The 12,885-nt window shown below is 47.0% G+C and overlaps 1 protein-coding gene across 1 annotated transcript in view; it reads left to right on the top strand.

Annotated features, from left to right (window-relative positions):
* The window catches only part of BRAT1 (BRCA1 associated ATM activator 1), a 13,364-nt gene extending 3,218 nt beyond the window's left edge, over window positions 1-10,146 (top strand). Inside the window, exons 3-13 of the mRNA XM_019542025.1 lie at window positions 2,058-2,205; window positions 3,262-3,634; window positions 3,750-3,869; window positions 4,971-5,062; window positions 5,365-5,483; window positions 6,106-6,292; window positions 6,736-6,809; window positions 7,416-7,518; window positions 7,840-7,938; window positions 8,690-8,868; window positions 9,136-10,146. Of these exons, the coding sequence (XP_019397570.1) occupies window positions 2,058-2,205; window positions 3,262-3,634; window positions 3,750-3,869; window positions 4,971-5,062; window positions 5,365-5,483; window positions 6,106-6,292; window positions 6,736-6,809; window positions 7,416-7,518; window positions 7,840-7,938; window positions 8,690-8,868; window positions 9,136-9,873 (2,232 nt within the window). The 3' untranslated portion in view covers window positions 9,874-10,146. The remainder of the gene's footprint in view (window positions 1-2,057; window positions 2,206-3,261; window positions 3,635-3,749; window positions 3,870-4,970; window positions 5,063-5,364; window positions 5,484-6,105; window positions 6,293-6,735; window positions 6,810-7,415; window positions 7,519-7,839; window positions 7,939-8,689; window positions 8,869-9,135) is intronic.
* The last annotated feature ends 2,739 nt before the right edge of the window (window positions 10,147-12,885 follow it).

The raw sequence follows: 12,885 nt of genomic DNA, 5'->3' as shown, positions 1-12,885 counted from the left end.
GCTCCCCACTGCTGCATGCACCCTTGGGGGAGGCATGGGAGGCATATGCCCTCCAGATTTGTGCACAGGGCAAGGGTGGGCTGTCTGCTGAAGCTCAGGGCCAGGGGCTGTGCCGGCCTCTTCCCAGCAGGAGGCCTGGACTGGGACTGTGCTCAGGGTGGGCCAGGGCAAGGTGGGTGGTGGTGCTGGGACACTATGGGGTGGGCTACAGCCACCCCAAAATTCACTGTTGTGCCCCCCTGCCAGCACCACCCCTGATCTTGAGCACAGCCATGGCCCAACCCCTCCCACCGGGAAGAGGCTGGCACAGCCCCTGGCCTGAGCCCACAGTAGGCATCCTGCCCTCATCCTGCATACAAACCCCGGGGACACATGCTGCCCATGGCTCCGTCCCACGCCCTGGACAGTGCCTGCCCCCGCCTCTGTTTCACTCTCTCCCTCACCGTAGGGGCCTCAATCTGCTCCACCCCAACCATGCCCCTTCCCTCCTCCATGCCTCCTTCCCACCACAGACTTACTGGCTGAATGCTGCTTTCCAAGCTGCTGGGCTGCATTTCAGTATTGGCCGATATGGCTGGTTAATAATTGGCCATCAATATCAGCCAAAAAAATCTTCATTGGTGTACCCCTGAGGGTGGCGGTCAGCAGGAAGACAAGACATTTAAAGAAAATGGGCCTTGTCAAACAAATCTGATTCCATTCTTTGAGACTACACGTTTGGTTGATGAAGGTAAGGACATAAGAGGTTTTAAAATTGCATGTTAGATGGAGCAAGAACTAGCTGACACATTCCAAAAAGTAGTAGTTGTTACTGAGGAACCTTCAAACAGGTGTCCCTTTCAGTGGGGTTTTACAGAGATAGTGTTATGCCCAATACAATTCCAGGTTACTGATGAAAATCTTGAAGCAAATATAAATTGCTTCTGATAAAATTTACAAATGAGATAAGACTGGCAGCGTAGTAATTATTAAAGACAGGACAACAGTGCAGAGTGAACTGGATCTTTTGGTATTCTGGGCCCACAACAGGTTTTTAATACAGCCCAGTACAAATCTTAAACATCTAGGAACAAGAAGTGCAGCCTATAACTAAAGAATGAAGAACTTTGTGGAAGATATGCTTCAGTCAAACCCCAGATATTAGATTTAGCAAGGGACTAGTTGGGGGAGCTCTATGGTCTCTAGTGGTTGTTTCTGGTCTTAAGCTCTAGGAATCTGTGAAGGAGACAGTCAGACTCATGGGTGCTGGTTTCCATCTGGGAGCAAGGAGGAAAATGTAACCATTTAACTCCATGTGATCTAACAACAGTGATCTAAATACTGTTTTGCTCAGTAGGTTTATGAGAGCGTCTTTCAAATAGGTTTACTTCAGATGTAAAGCTTGCTAGCATATATGAAACAAATTAGCAAACACCAGTACATTAATGTAGACTTGCAAACCTGCTGTGCTGTGGAAATTCTGACTAATACAGTCCCTGCTTTCTTGTTTCCAACTTGCACGCAGAGTAATCATCATTTATACGTTGCTTTTCATCTTCAAAGCACTGTGCAATCCCAGAGCACTGGCTGGGTAACAGTACCTCAGTTCCACAGAGTCCTTGGCTGCAAACTGCAGTAATAGAATATGGGGAGGGGGGCATTGTATGGTTATGGTAGGAACATGTATCCACAATTTATGCTCTCTGAAAGTGAGATGAATACTATTTTTTTTAAATCCCCTGTTACCTATGGCAGTAGAAAAAAACTAATTCAAAGGTATCCCTGGAAGGAAGAGAATGCTTGTGAATAAGAAAATGTCTGAAAACTCCTATGACTGTTACCCATAGGAGCTTTTTCCCCCAAAGCCTTAGGAAACCCTTAGTCCCTTTATGCAACACTTGCACTGTTCTTAGGCTGAGCCTGTGGATGAATAAGCATTTTCGCTAGGTATCCATAGCACCCTCTCATGAGACTGCTGTAATGAGGTAGCTACACTACCAAATGGACTCTCACACACTACCATCCCCAGAAGTTTGCCTGCTGCATCTGCTTACCAGGGCTGTCTCTTCTGGTCTCAGCAGGGGGAGTTCTTGTCCAGTCTCTTTGGAGAAGAGGGGCCTATCAACAGTTCACTGTGGGAAGATGCCTCTGTGAGGAGCGGCTGGGTGGAAGGTGTGCGTAGCATGGTGCGGCACCAGAGTGCCATCCAGTTCCTGTGCAGCAGTGGTGAGCGTTGCTTGTCTTAGTCCTTTGTATCTGCCTCTCTAATCCATTGCTTGAGGGGCTGCTTGAGAGGGGGAGTCAAAACATGATGCTGTAGATGCCATTTTTCTTCCAAAACGGAAAGGAAATGAAGAAACGAGGGTGGAAAGGGTTCTCGTCTTTATAAAAAAATAACTTTGCCTTATTTTTGTTACATCAGACATGTATTGCAAGGCTGTTCAGTACAAAAATAGCGCATGTTGGTTGGACAAATACAAACTTCCTCAGGGGCAGAGTAAAAATAGTTTATCAAAAGGCTGCCAACATTTTAGTTGTAATTATTACCAGAAGGGGCAGTACAAGACTATGATGCTTTAGGGAAATTTGATAGGGGTTCATTCCTGCAAACTTACCTGTACAGGTATATCTTACCTGAGCAGTTCCATTGACTTCAGTAAGATGATGCGAGTAAGTAGGACCTGCTTAGGTGAGAGAAGGTATGGCGAGCTGGGCCCTTGTTTTGCAACACACCTCTCAATCTAATTTACCATTTGCTGTAGTTAATCCTTCATAGCTGCTATCAGATGAAACACATTTATGTTGAACTACTTTTTTGTTAGTGAGTTTCTAGTATCACCTGAGAATGTGGAAATCTTCAGTTTCTGCTGTTTGGGTTTACTTTTTGCACTCCCTTAATTTTTTGATGTTGACAACCAGTCAGTTTTACTTGCTTGTTTTTAACAAAAGGAATGTTGCTCTGTAGGGCATACTGCAAAAGAACTATCCCAGCACAAACTTCTGCAGATTGTAGGATTCTGAAATCATTCCCTCCCAACCCAAAAAAAGATTGTATTATGGGTATAATCTGATTACAGCCCATATACACCTATATTTGGAAAAAACATTTTATAAGGGAAGCAGTAAGCCATTGTGCTAATTCATTGACTTCTCAATCACTGCATGTTTAATCTTTCATGTTTATGTTGTATTCTTTTCCATTAAGACATACGGAATTGCAAGAAGGTCCCCAGTTTACAGAAAAACTTATTTTGAATGTTGTGCTCTCTTTCATCAATACAGGAGCCATTGATGTGATCTTCACACTGCAGGGAGACCCCAGCCTGTTTGTGGCTTCAGCTGTCAGTCGGCTCCTAGTGCATATTCTCACTTTCTCGCTGCAGTCCGAAACAACCAGCCCTCTCAGCACAAAGGACTGCAGTTGGCCGATGTGTGCCCGAATGATTATAACACACATTGAAGAGTCTCTTAAATCCAGCTCCGTCTCTCATATCAAGCAAGCCTTGAAGCTGTTAACTAGTGTGTTTGGATGCTGTCATGACCGATGGACTGAAGTTCTTTGGTCATGGATAGCAGAGCCAATTGAATCTCTCTTGAAGGAAGAGCCAGGCCAAACAGGACATTCGCTAGTGGACCTGTTCCTTAGCATGGCAAGGTAAACATCTCTTAGAAACTTGGAGTCAGACAAATGCTGACCAAAGTTTTCAAGAAATAACTGCCTTTCCGAGGTGTATGCATATTAAATAGATGCCAACACTTCTTTCTCACAGGTCTCCTGTGTTTGGCTGTCCTGAGTGCAGCCTGTGGACATCAGTGACACATGCACTGAAGTACTTAAACCCAGCACAAGCTGGTCCCCTGGCTTTGGGAGTTCTGAAGTGCCAAGAATGGTATGACTTGTTGCCATGGAACTCACTTTTTTATACTGTTGGAATATGGTTCTGCAAACCCCTGAAGCTGTTGTGCTGTATCAAGAAGAAAACTTTTTTGCTGCACCTTGCTGCCCATGTAAGGTTGTTACAGCCAAAAAATGGGTCTAGGAGTCCAGGCGCTGTAGGTGGTGATGATTAGGATGATAGTGTTCAAAGGGGAAGGAACAGGAGAAGCAAAGGCATGCGCTCTTCAATCTCTCCTTGAGGGCAGGAATGGCAAGCTCACTTTAAACTTTTAGCACCAAAGTTGCAATAGTTAGGGTAGACACTACTTTGAATGCAAATCAAACTCAATACTTCTCTCTCTGTGTCTGATTCTCTCTATTCGTTCCCCTTCGCATATGTGATATCTATAACATGAGCACTTCCTTGGGCAGCAGAAATACCTCTCTCTGCTCTAGGAACCACTAATCCACCTGTTATCTGCCTTCCCCTCTGATCTTCTCTGCCATGCATTTGCATTTTCACAGACCTGCATTTTTGCATACTGACTTGACTTCTGTCCCATCCAGGAGAGCACAAAACTATTGCAGACTCCCCCTCTGCCTTGAAGAAGGGTCTCTGTACCCAAAAGCTTGCAAAGAACAATTTTTACAACTGTGTAGTTGTTCTAATAAAAGATACCACATTTACCCACAGAATCTTGTCTGCCTCTAACCCAGCACGGAGTTAGTCTGAATTAACACTAAATAAGCTACCTGCTGTGGCGCAGGCTGAGTAATACCTGCATTCTGAGAGTATGATGACTTTTGATTGGAAAAGGCCACACAGGACCCTTCCCTCCAAGATACCCTCTCGCTCCAGTTCCTAACAACTGTTGCTGCTCTGAGGTTTCTTGGAAACCACAAGAAATTTTCTCCCTTGACTCCTGGCTGAGCCGGAGAGGCTAGAATCAAACTTAAAGCCTCGGATAACTATATTCTCTGTTGCCAGCTGCTGGACACTTTGTGGCTGGAGGGCTGTCCTCCTGAATTGGAATAAATTAACTTATCCACCTTTTAGGGGGCAAGTGCTTTGGGGAGGAACTGAAGTGTTCACTGTTGTTTCCTCTTTTTGAAGCCCACAGGCTGTAAGGATCCAGGCCCTGAATGTCCTGCTTCAGCCAATGGACTGTGTTTTGAGATCAGCCTCCCAACCTTTGGAATGCCCAGGTATAGTGGGGGTAGACAAGCAACTGATCCACCTTCAGGAGACAAGAATGTGTCCTGTGCAAAGGAAAAAGGCATGAGTGCTCCCTTAAATAAAAGTAGTCGAAGCAACAGGTGCTTAGGAGTGGGACCAAGTTAAGAACAGCATGTGTGGTAAAACTACAAGAATGGAGGACGTCTTATTGGGGAAGGAGTCTTTTAGTAAATTGCTTCATTTCTTCACTTAAAAGTCTCAGCTGTCTTCTCTTTCAAACACTGTTGCTTTCTTCCATGCTGGCTCTGCTAATCTCTGTTGTCCCTTCCAGGTTTGCTGGGTGAGTCTGTAAAGGATTCTGCTGTTGTTGAGAATCTTCTGTCCTCCAAGCCGTCTTGTGCTGGTCTCCTGTGTCAGACTCTAGCTCATCTGGAGGAGCTGCTGTGCATGGTAACATTCAGGGAAGGAGTGGGTTCACTCAAAGATGGCATTAAGATTGGTTACCAACTTCCACTATAGGGTTTAACAGAAATAGAGCAGGGCTTGCACAGATTACTTCTTTAACTGTATGTGGCATTGCTGAGAAATCTAATGTCTTTTTTGCCTCTGTCCCAGTTGCATAACATAGGAATTCCTATTTCATTTTTTAAAGAGGGACTACATTTGACTTCTGTGTGTCCACTGTAGAAGTGAGTTTGAACCTACTGTTCAGTCCATGTGAAATGGGACAGATTCATCTCTCCTCTTTCACTCACCTATATGCAAGTTTACCAGCTAGAGTTTAAACTGATGAAATCAAAACAGACTGCTGTCACCTCACATGGTCAACTGGTCACACTGTATCTAGAAGTAATGATAAGTGGTCCTCTTGCCTGTGCAGTGGCATTTTGGGACAGGATGAGAATACCTCAATAACTCTCTGACTTCTGTGATATCAGAGATGGGCTTGTTAAAACTAAACAGGCTTCTGCCAGTCCTACTCAACCTCTCTCTTGCTACTTGTATTTTTATATTGTGTACACATACAGATGTGCACAGACACACTGGAAAACTTACCCGATTTCTCTCTTAGACTAGTTTGCCAGTGGAAGTGCCCCATATACCTCTGCTGCAATCTGTCATGATAACATTACAATTCTGTAATGGCCTTGCAACTCCAGTCTCCTGTCTGGGAAGTAGGATGAGCAGAATCCTGATTGGTTGCTTCAGAGTTCAGAGGTCAGCGCTTGACCTTCTGGGAGCTCTGTCTCAGTGTGCAAGTGAGTGAATCTTTTCCAGAATTTATGTTCTAGTACATTTATTTTTGAATCTTTGGTCATTCTGGGTTTAAAGGGAGCTCAGAGTACCATGTGCCCCTTCCCTTTTTAAACTTCTGGGTCTGGGACTACTGTCTTGTGGTAAGAAAATGATTGCATTTGAGGCTCCTTCTGCTGTATGTCAGTTTGGCAACACATCTTCATTTCTGGTAAAGAAGAGCAGTTAATGATCAAAGTAGTTTCGATAATTGGGATCTTTCTGTTTTCCCTTGATTTCAGATCTAAGGCATTTTAGTTTTTAACAAGATGAAACTTGTTTGCTGTCCCCCACCCCACTCCCCTACCAGCCAGAAGACTTTTTAGGAACCATAAATGTAGTTTCAATAGTGGATTTTTCTGAGTCCAGTAACAGTGACCCCTCAGTTATTACTTTTCCTGTATTTCAGGTGATGTTGCATTCAAGGAAAGTGTATTTGATACCCTTCTTAAATACCTGGAGGGTCCAGATAGCAGTCCTACCGTAAGTACAGAATCCTGAGCTCCAGAGGAACAGTAGTTAGCTGGAGTAGCTTATCTGGTTCCACTAAAATGTTTGAAACTGTAAACAGCTGCTTCTCAATAAAGTATGTACTGGAATATTTAAGAGCTTTGTGTCTCAGTTCTGAGACACACACAGGAAGTGGCTTAAGTGTTCTTGACCTAGTAAGTACATGACATAAGTAAGGTCAGTGCCCTTAGAGGGAGAGCGAGAGGCAATTATATGCAGTAGTACAATCGATGCATTAAACTTCCCTCAGCCTTGAGTTTCTAGTCCTTCGTGCTGGGTTTGCCTGCATATGGGTAAAAGGATGATTGGGAATATCCTGGAGGATTAAGACACTCTGAAGCCAGCAGCTAGCACTACCCAGTTAGGAGTGGATGTATTCTGGAAGCTTTCTAGGAACACAAGCATGCAGCATTAGAATCCTTGGCTTCAGTAGCTTCATCTGCAGTCACAGAGGATGTTGATTTGCTGTCCCTAGCAGTTTCTCTACGAAGGGAAGGATGAAGCCAATGCCATCCAGTGAAGAAGCAAACATGCTTCCTATAGTAGTTACTTTTACAATTTTTATTGCCTTGTTTTCAGGTTCTGAAAAAATCATTTCAAGCTACATTCAAATGGATTTTGTGCTTATGTGACCCTCCCAGCTTCAGCAATCACTGGCAGCAGACTGAGCAGGTTCTTCAACGTAAGGAAGTTCTTAATTGGGGGAAACTGAAACCACTGGCCAAGAGTTTAGCTATTGCAGCCATAGTTCCAAGTCAAAAGTAGTAGCATCATAGAACTGCTGCCTTGCTTTCCTTTCACGCTCAGCATACTGAGTGCACTTATATTTTATAAGGCAGCACTAATATAGACCAGTGACCAATCTGATGTGCCAGAGAGCTGAAGGAAGTATGCAAGAGCACAACAATATATTGTATACAATGCTTAAAAAGACATCAGTGTGCTGAAGAAATGCTACTTTTACCTTTTGTGTTCATTCAGACTCATGGCTGGCTTTTTGCAGGTTTGTTCCTGGCACTGCAGAAGCGGATGTGCAGCCCTTGCTGGGAAGTCCGGGACTCTGCCCTGGAGTTTCTCACCCTCCTAGTTAAACACTTGAGAGGTATGTGCAGAGATAGCAACACTTCAAACTGAGTTAAATGCCTAGAAGCAAAATGCAGCCAGTGAAAATTGGTGAACCTTCCCTCTAGGAGATGGGGAGGCTGCACAAGTGATGCATGCTTACTGAGTGAGAGAGCCCAGTTGTGCAAGGCCTTTCTCCACACTGTAGGCTGACCATTCATTGCCCCTGGAGTGGGAGCCCAGACACTGTAGCTGGGGCAGGAGCCCACTATAGCTCCTGTGTGGTGGCAGAAAGGGAAGAGTCCCTTTTTTTTTTTTTTCTTTACTTCTGTCTCCAAGCAAAGGAACTCTCCAGCACACAGTCAAGTTGCCTGAGCAGTTTGTGCCTGTGCTTAGGATCATGTGTACATACTGCCAGTGGCACTTTGAGTAATAGTCAATATATATTTTGTAGCTTTGAAACTAGAAGGATTAGACTTCTTTTCTTTGGATGAAGTCTTAAATCCAACAAGCTGAGGCAAGGGCCTGACTTGCCAAGGGGAGAGTTTTTTTCCCTTGCAGGAGTGTGCAGATGGATTTTCTGACTTCTAGCACTGACGTGGGTTTGGGGTTTGACTGGGGGGGGATCTTGCCAGCAGCTGTCTGGTCTCTGCAGTGGCTCAGCTCACTGGCAGCTGTCCCTGTAGTCAGTGGACAGAGTTACAGGATGCATGGGGCTGTTTGCAGCGGAAACAGTTTGGAGCTGGCTAGTGGAATAAAGTTTTTTTTCCTGTGGACTTGTGTATTTACAGAGTGGGACAGGTTCAGGCAAGTTCTCTTCTCTTCAGAGGTGCCAGGACTGACAGAGGATCTTCTTCAAGACCCAGAGAGTTATGTGCGAGCAAGTGCTGTGGCTGCCATGGGGCAGCTTTCCTTTATCATCCACCTTGTCCCAAAAATACCTGCCCTGGATGATGGAAGCAACAAAGAGGTATAGCAGAAGAGAACGTTAGCCTCATCCAACCCATAGTATAGTCTAGCAGAATTTCCCATCAGCAGTTGCACTGCTGTTAAGTTGGATCACAACTTTTGGAACTCTTTAGACATTGCTTGAAAAAATACCGGGGACTGGTGTGAAAACTGGGGAGGTAGATTCCACAGCTGTTTGGTAAAATGCGTCAGCAGTAGAGAGAGACTGGATTGTTCTGAGCTCTTTAACACTTATTTCCTTCTTTCTCTTTGCCCCTTTTGTTCTTAGGAAGACATTGTAACAGAGTTGCACAAAATCTTATCCACCGACTCGGAGGGCTTCCCTCGAAGGGCTGTGATTCGAGTCTTCACTGACTGGCTGAGAGAAGGCCACGTAGAGGTGCTAAAAGACACTGAGCAGTTTGTCTCCCGAGCAATCCAGGCTGTGAACGGTGACTTAGACTGGGAAGTCAAAGTCAGTGGTTTGGAACTGGCTCAAGTGTTTTCTGCCCAGACGCTTAGCCAGCTTGGCCTTGCTGGATGCCCATATTCTGCTGTCTTATCCTCTGCCACCCGTTCCACTCGTCTGAACGAGTCCCTTCAGATATTTCAGCGAGTGAAGTTGTTTGAGTTCCTGTTTGGTGCATTGTGCGACTGTGACAGACCAGTAGCTCAGAAAGCCTGTGAAATTCTCTTGGCCTTGAAAGCTCAGCTCTATGATGATAGCCTGACAGACAGGCTGGGACCTGGAGGTTTGCCTGCAGAAGTGCACAGCCTCACTCAGTTAGAAACGACTGTGAGGAGATGGATGTCCCAGGCCCAGTCCAATCCCAGTGGTGATGGCAATGGGGCTAGGTCCCATGAGCCACACAGTGTCCTGCTGGTTCTGGGAACAGTTGACTTAGAGGGGCTCCGCGCAGCTCTGGATAAGAGTAGTGATCACATTGAGAAGAGCCCCCAGTCCCTCCTGCAGGACATCCTGGCTACTGTGGGGACACTGGAAGAGAATGAAGCTGACTGCTACTGACCTCTGCGCTAGGCTTCTGCTCTGACCGGACATTAATTGAAGCCACTGTCTGGTTGCAGAAGAATTTGTTTGCTACCCATGAGTAGAGATGAGGGATATAGTCTGGAGAAAGAGAAGCTGTTAGGGAGTCTGTCTTCCTCCTGGGCCTCTCCCTCTTCTTGAATGGGTTAGACCGTCTTTTGGGCATGCTGCCATTTCCCATGTAGTGCAGTCATTGCCAAAGAATGTTTTTTGTTAAATGCACATTTTATATTAAATTGTTTCTCAGACGGATGCCTCCACTTCTTTTTAACACACATCCTTTGCTTCAGCCTGCGCTAGGGAAACTTACCTAGAAAGCCACTCATTCAAAATGGGTTAGAAGTGCTGGTGGGTACAAGGTAAAGAAACTGATGGGCCCTTTTTCAAAGGCAGGATTTTAAGCCCATTTGGAAGCCAATTTCATGAGGCTGAGACATTAAAAGGGATCTATCCAATCTGGTTTTGCCCATACTACGCTTCTGAAAACCAGAGGCCTGCAGCAAGCTTCCCTGCTACAGAATAGGTCTAAGGCCACAAGAGAGCACTAAGAACAAGTCTTAACAGGGCACTGAATACTTCTTGTAGTCATGGAAGCAGGCTAAGTAAGAACAATATTGGCTAACTGCTTTTCCTGGCAGGTGAAAACCAGAGGTGCTAGAAATGACCCTGCCTTCAGAGGGTCCCTGGCCCCAATCCAGTTGCCAACCCTTCAGAACACCATTGGTCTTTACTCAAGAAGAGCTGGAAAAGCTCCTCTTGGATGCAAGGGCTTTAGGCACCTAAAGCCTTCAGACAACACCACCACGAGGCTTTTGGTTTTGTCTCTTGTAAACAAGTCTCTTTAATTAAAAAGAGCAGCTCACCTAAGTGGCAGCACTGCTTTCTGAGAAGAGGTTGACAGCTCTTAGGCAGCTGGGAAAGGACTGTGCCGTTTACAACTTTAGCAGCCCCCGAAAAAAAGGAGACTGCATTAAAAATCCTCCTACACAGTGAGGAGAAAGGTAACCATAGCAATAGTCTCAAACCATAGCTAAGCCCCCTGAACACAGAGCTAGTACTATATGGATGATGCCTTGGAGGCAGGCCAAGAACAAACCATTCCTTTTCTGTGGGAGGATACAGAAGGGGGTATATCCTTCCTCATTGAGATAACTGAATCCTTAACTGATGCAGCTGGGGATTTTTGAATTCATGGCACACCCTTTTATGAATTTGGGCAACTTACCTGCCCCTCGGCACAGAGGCTTCCACACAACCTTAAAGTCTGTTAATGATAGCTCTTCAAAGAAGTAGCAGCTTTTGGTGATGTACATCCCTACCCAGGCAGGGGCTGTTACTGTTCTATTTTTTTCCTCTCTCTGGTCAGGAAGCGCAAGCTGGCCATTTCCTCCCAGACGGTCAACTTAGAAGCTGCAAGGGTTGCTAAAGAAGTGACCAGCTATGTTTAAGGTAGCAGGTTGTTCTGCAGCCAAATTCTCCCATTGTAAACTCATCAGGCCCTGCTGATAAGCAGATTTTAGCAATTCAGAGGCACCTCTCATTGGGTGTGTCCACACATGCAAGCGCATGCACTTGCAGCAGCTCAAACAGAAGTGGTGCAAATTTGAGCTGGGGCTTTTTGCTTCAGCGCACGTGCTCAGACATGCACTTTGTCGTGGAACAAATTGTGCCACTTGGGGCAAAATAACTGCCTGGCTCCTCCCGGATCTGCAGCCAGGGGGAGCTAGAGCCCAGGGCCAGCACCTGTGCTGTCCCCAGCAGTATTAAAAGCTGCCCTGTCCTGGTCCCATCCATACAAAGAGCTGCCCTGGCAAGCAGCTCAGGGCTACTCGCTCTCAGGAGCTTCTGGGGCCTGGCCACTTGGTGCCTGGGGACACTACCCCTTGTGCCAGCCGGACTGCTGCAGCAGCATCCCAATTCATTTTTAAAAATACCCCAAAATATCCATGTTTTTCCACAATTAAAACAAAAGACCACTCTAGACGCCCCCCTTCCAGAGAGAGAGAGAGACAGAGAGCCACCAATCAGTTGGGCAATGCTTTAGTGGTATATTTACAATGTTAAAGCAATGTGGAAGCCTACCAGTGTCCCTATCATCATGATAAAATAAATTCTAAATACCTATGTGTGTTTGTGTACTTTTGGTTTTCTTTGCACAGGATGGGTGTGTGATGGTGGGATGTGGTGTTTGCAGGCAGGGGATGGGAAAGGGTGTGGGGGAAGGCGGGTGCGTATGTGTGGAGGGATGTGGGTTGTGTGGGTAGGTGTGGGACAATTGCTGGGGGGACTGTGGGTGTGGGCAATGTTGGGGGGCTGCTCAGGTGGGATGGCCCCCACAGGATGCAGCCCCCCCCCACAGCACATGAAATGCCCCCGCCCCCTGCTGGGCCCCAGCTCCACCCTGGAGGGCCACAGCCCCCCTACCCACCGCCCATAACTTACCTTTAGCAGCAGCAGCAGCAGGAGTGGGGCATTCTGAGCCATGGTGGCAAGACCCAGTGCAGCATGCAGGGACCAGGCCCAGCCGGGTCCTGCTGGCCCTGGGGCCTCTCTCTCACCTGGCCAGGCTGAGTCATGGTGGCAAGACTTGGCGCAGCACTTGGGGGGCCATGTGCCGGACCCAACCAGGCCCTACTGGCCCTAGGGACCATCTGCCACCCAACTGAGCTTGGCCCTTGGTGCCAGGACCCAGCGCAGTCCGTGGGGACCATGTGCTGGGCCCAGCCGGGTCCTGGGGCCTCTCTGCTGCGTGCCAGGCCGGGCCCTTCGTGGCAGGACCTGCCACCCTCAGGGCCTCTCTGCTGCCTGGCTGGCCAGGCCCATGGCAGCAAGACCCGGTGCAGTGTGCAGGGACCGCGCGCTGCACCCACCAGGTCCTGCCGACCTGGCAGGAGCATCCCTAAGGCCAGCAGGACCCAGCAGGCACACCGCACCAGGTCCTGTTGTCATGGGCCCAGCCCAGCCGGGCAGGAGAGAGGTCCCAGGGCCACC

Source organism: Crocodylus porosus, unplaced genomic scaffold (genome assembly GCF_001723895.1).
Source record: "Crocodylus porosus isolate Cpor-Errol unplaced genomic scaffold, CroPor_comp1, whole genome shotgun sequence".
NCBI classification, from domain to species: Eukaryota; Metazoa; Chordata; order Crocodylia; family Crocodylidae; genus Crocodylus; species Crocodylus porosus.
The sequence above is the reverse complement of the archived record's forward strand: the minus strand, read 5'-3'. Positions and strand labels throughout refer to the sequence as shown.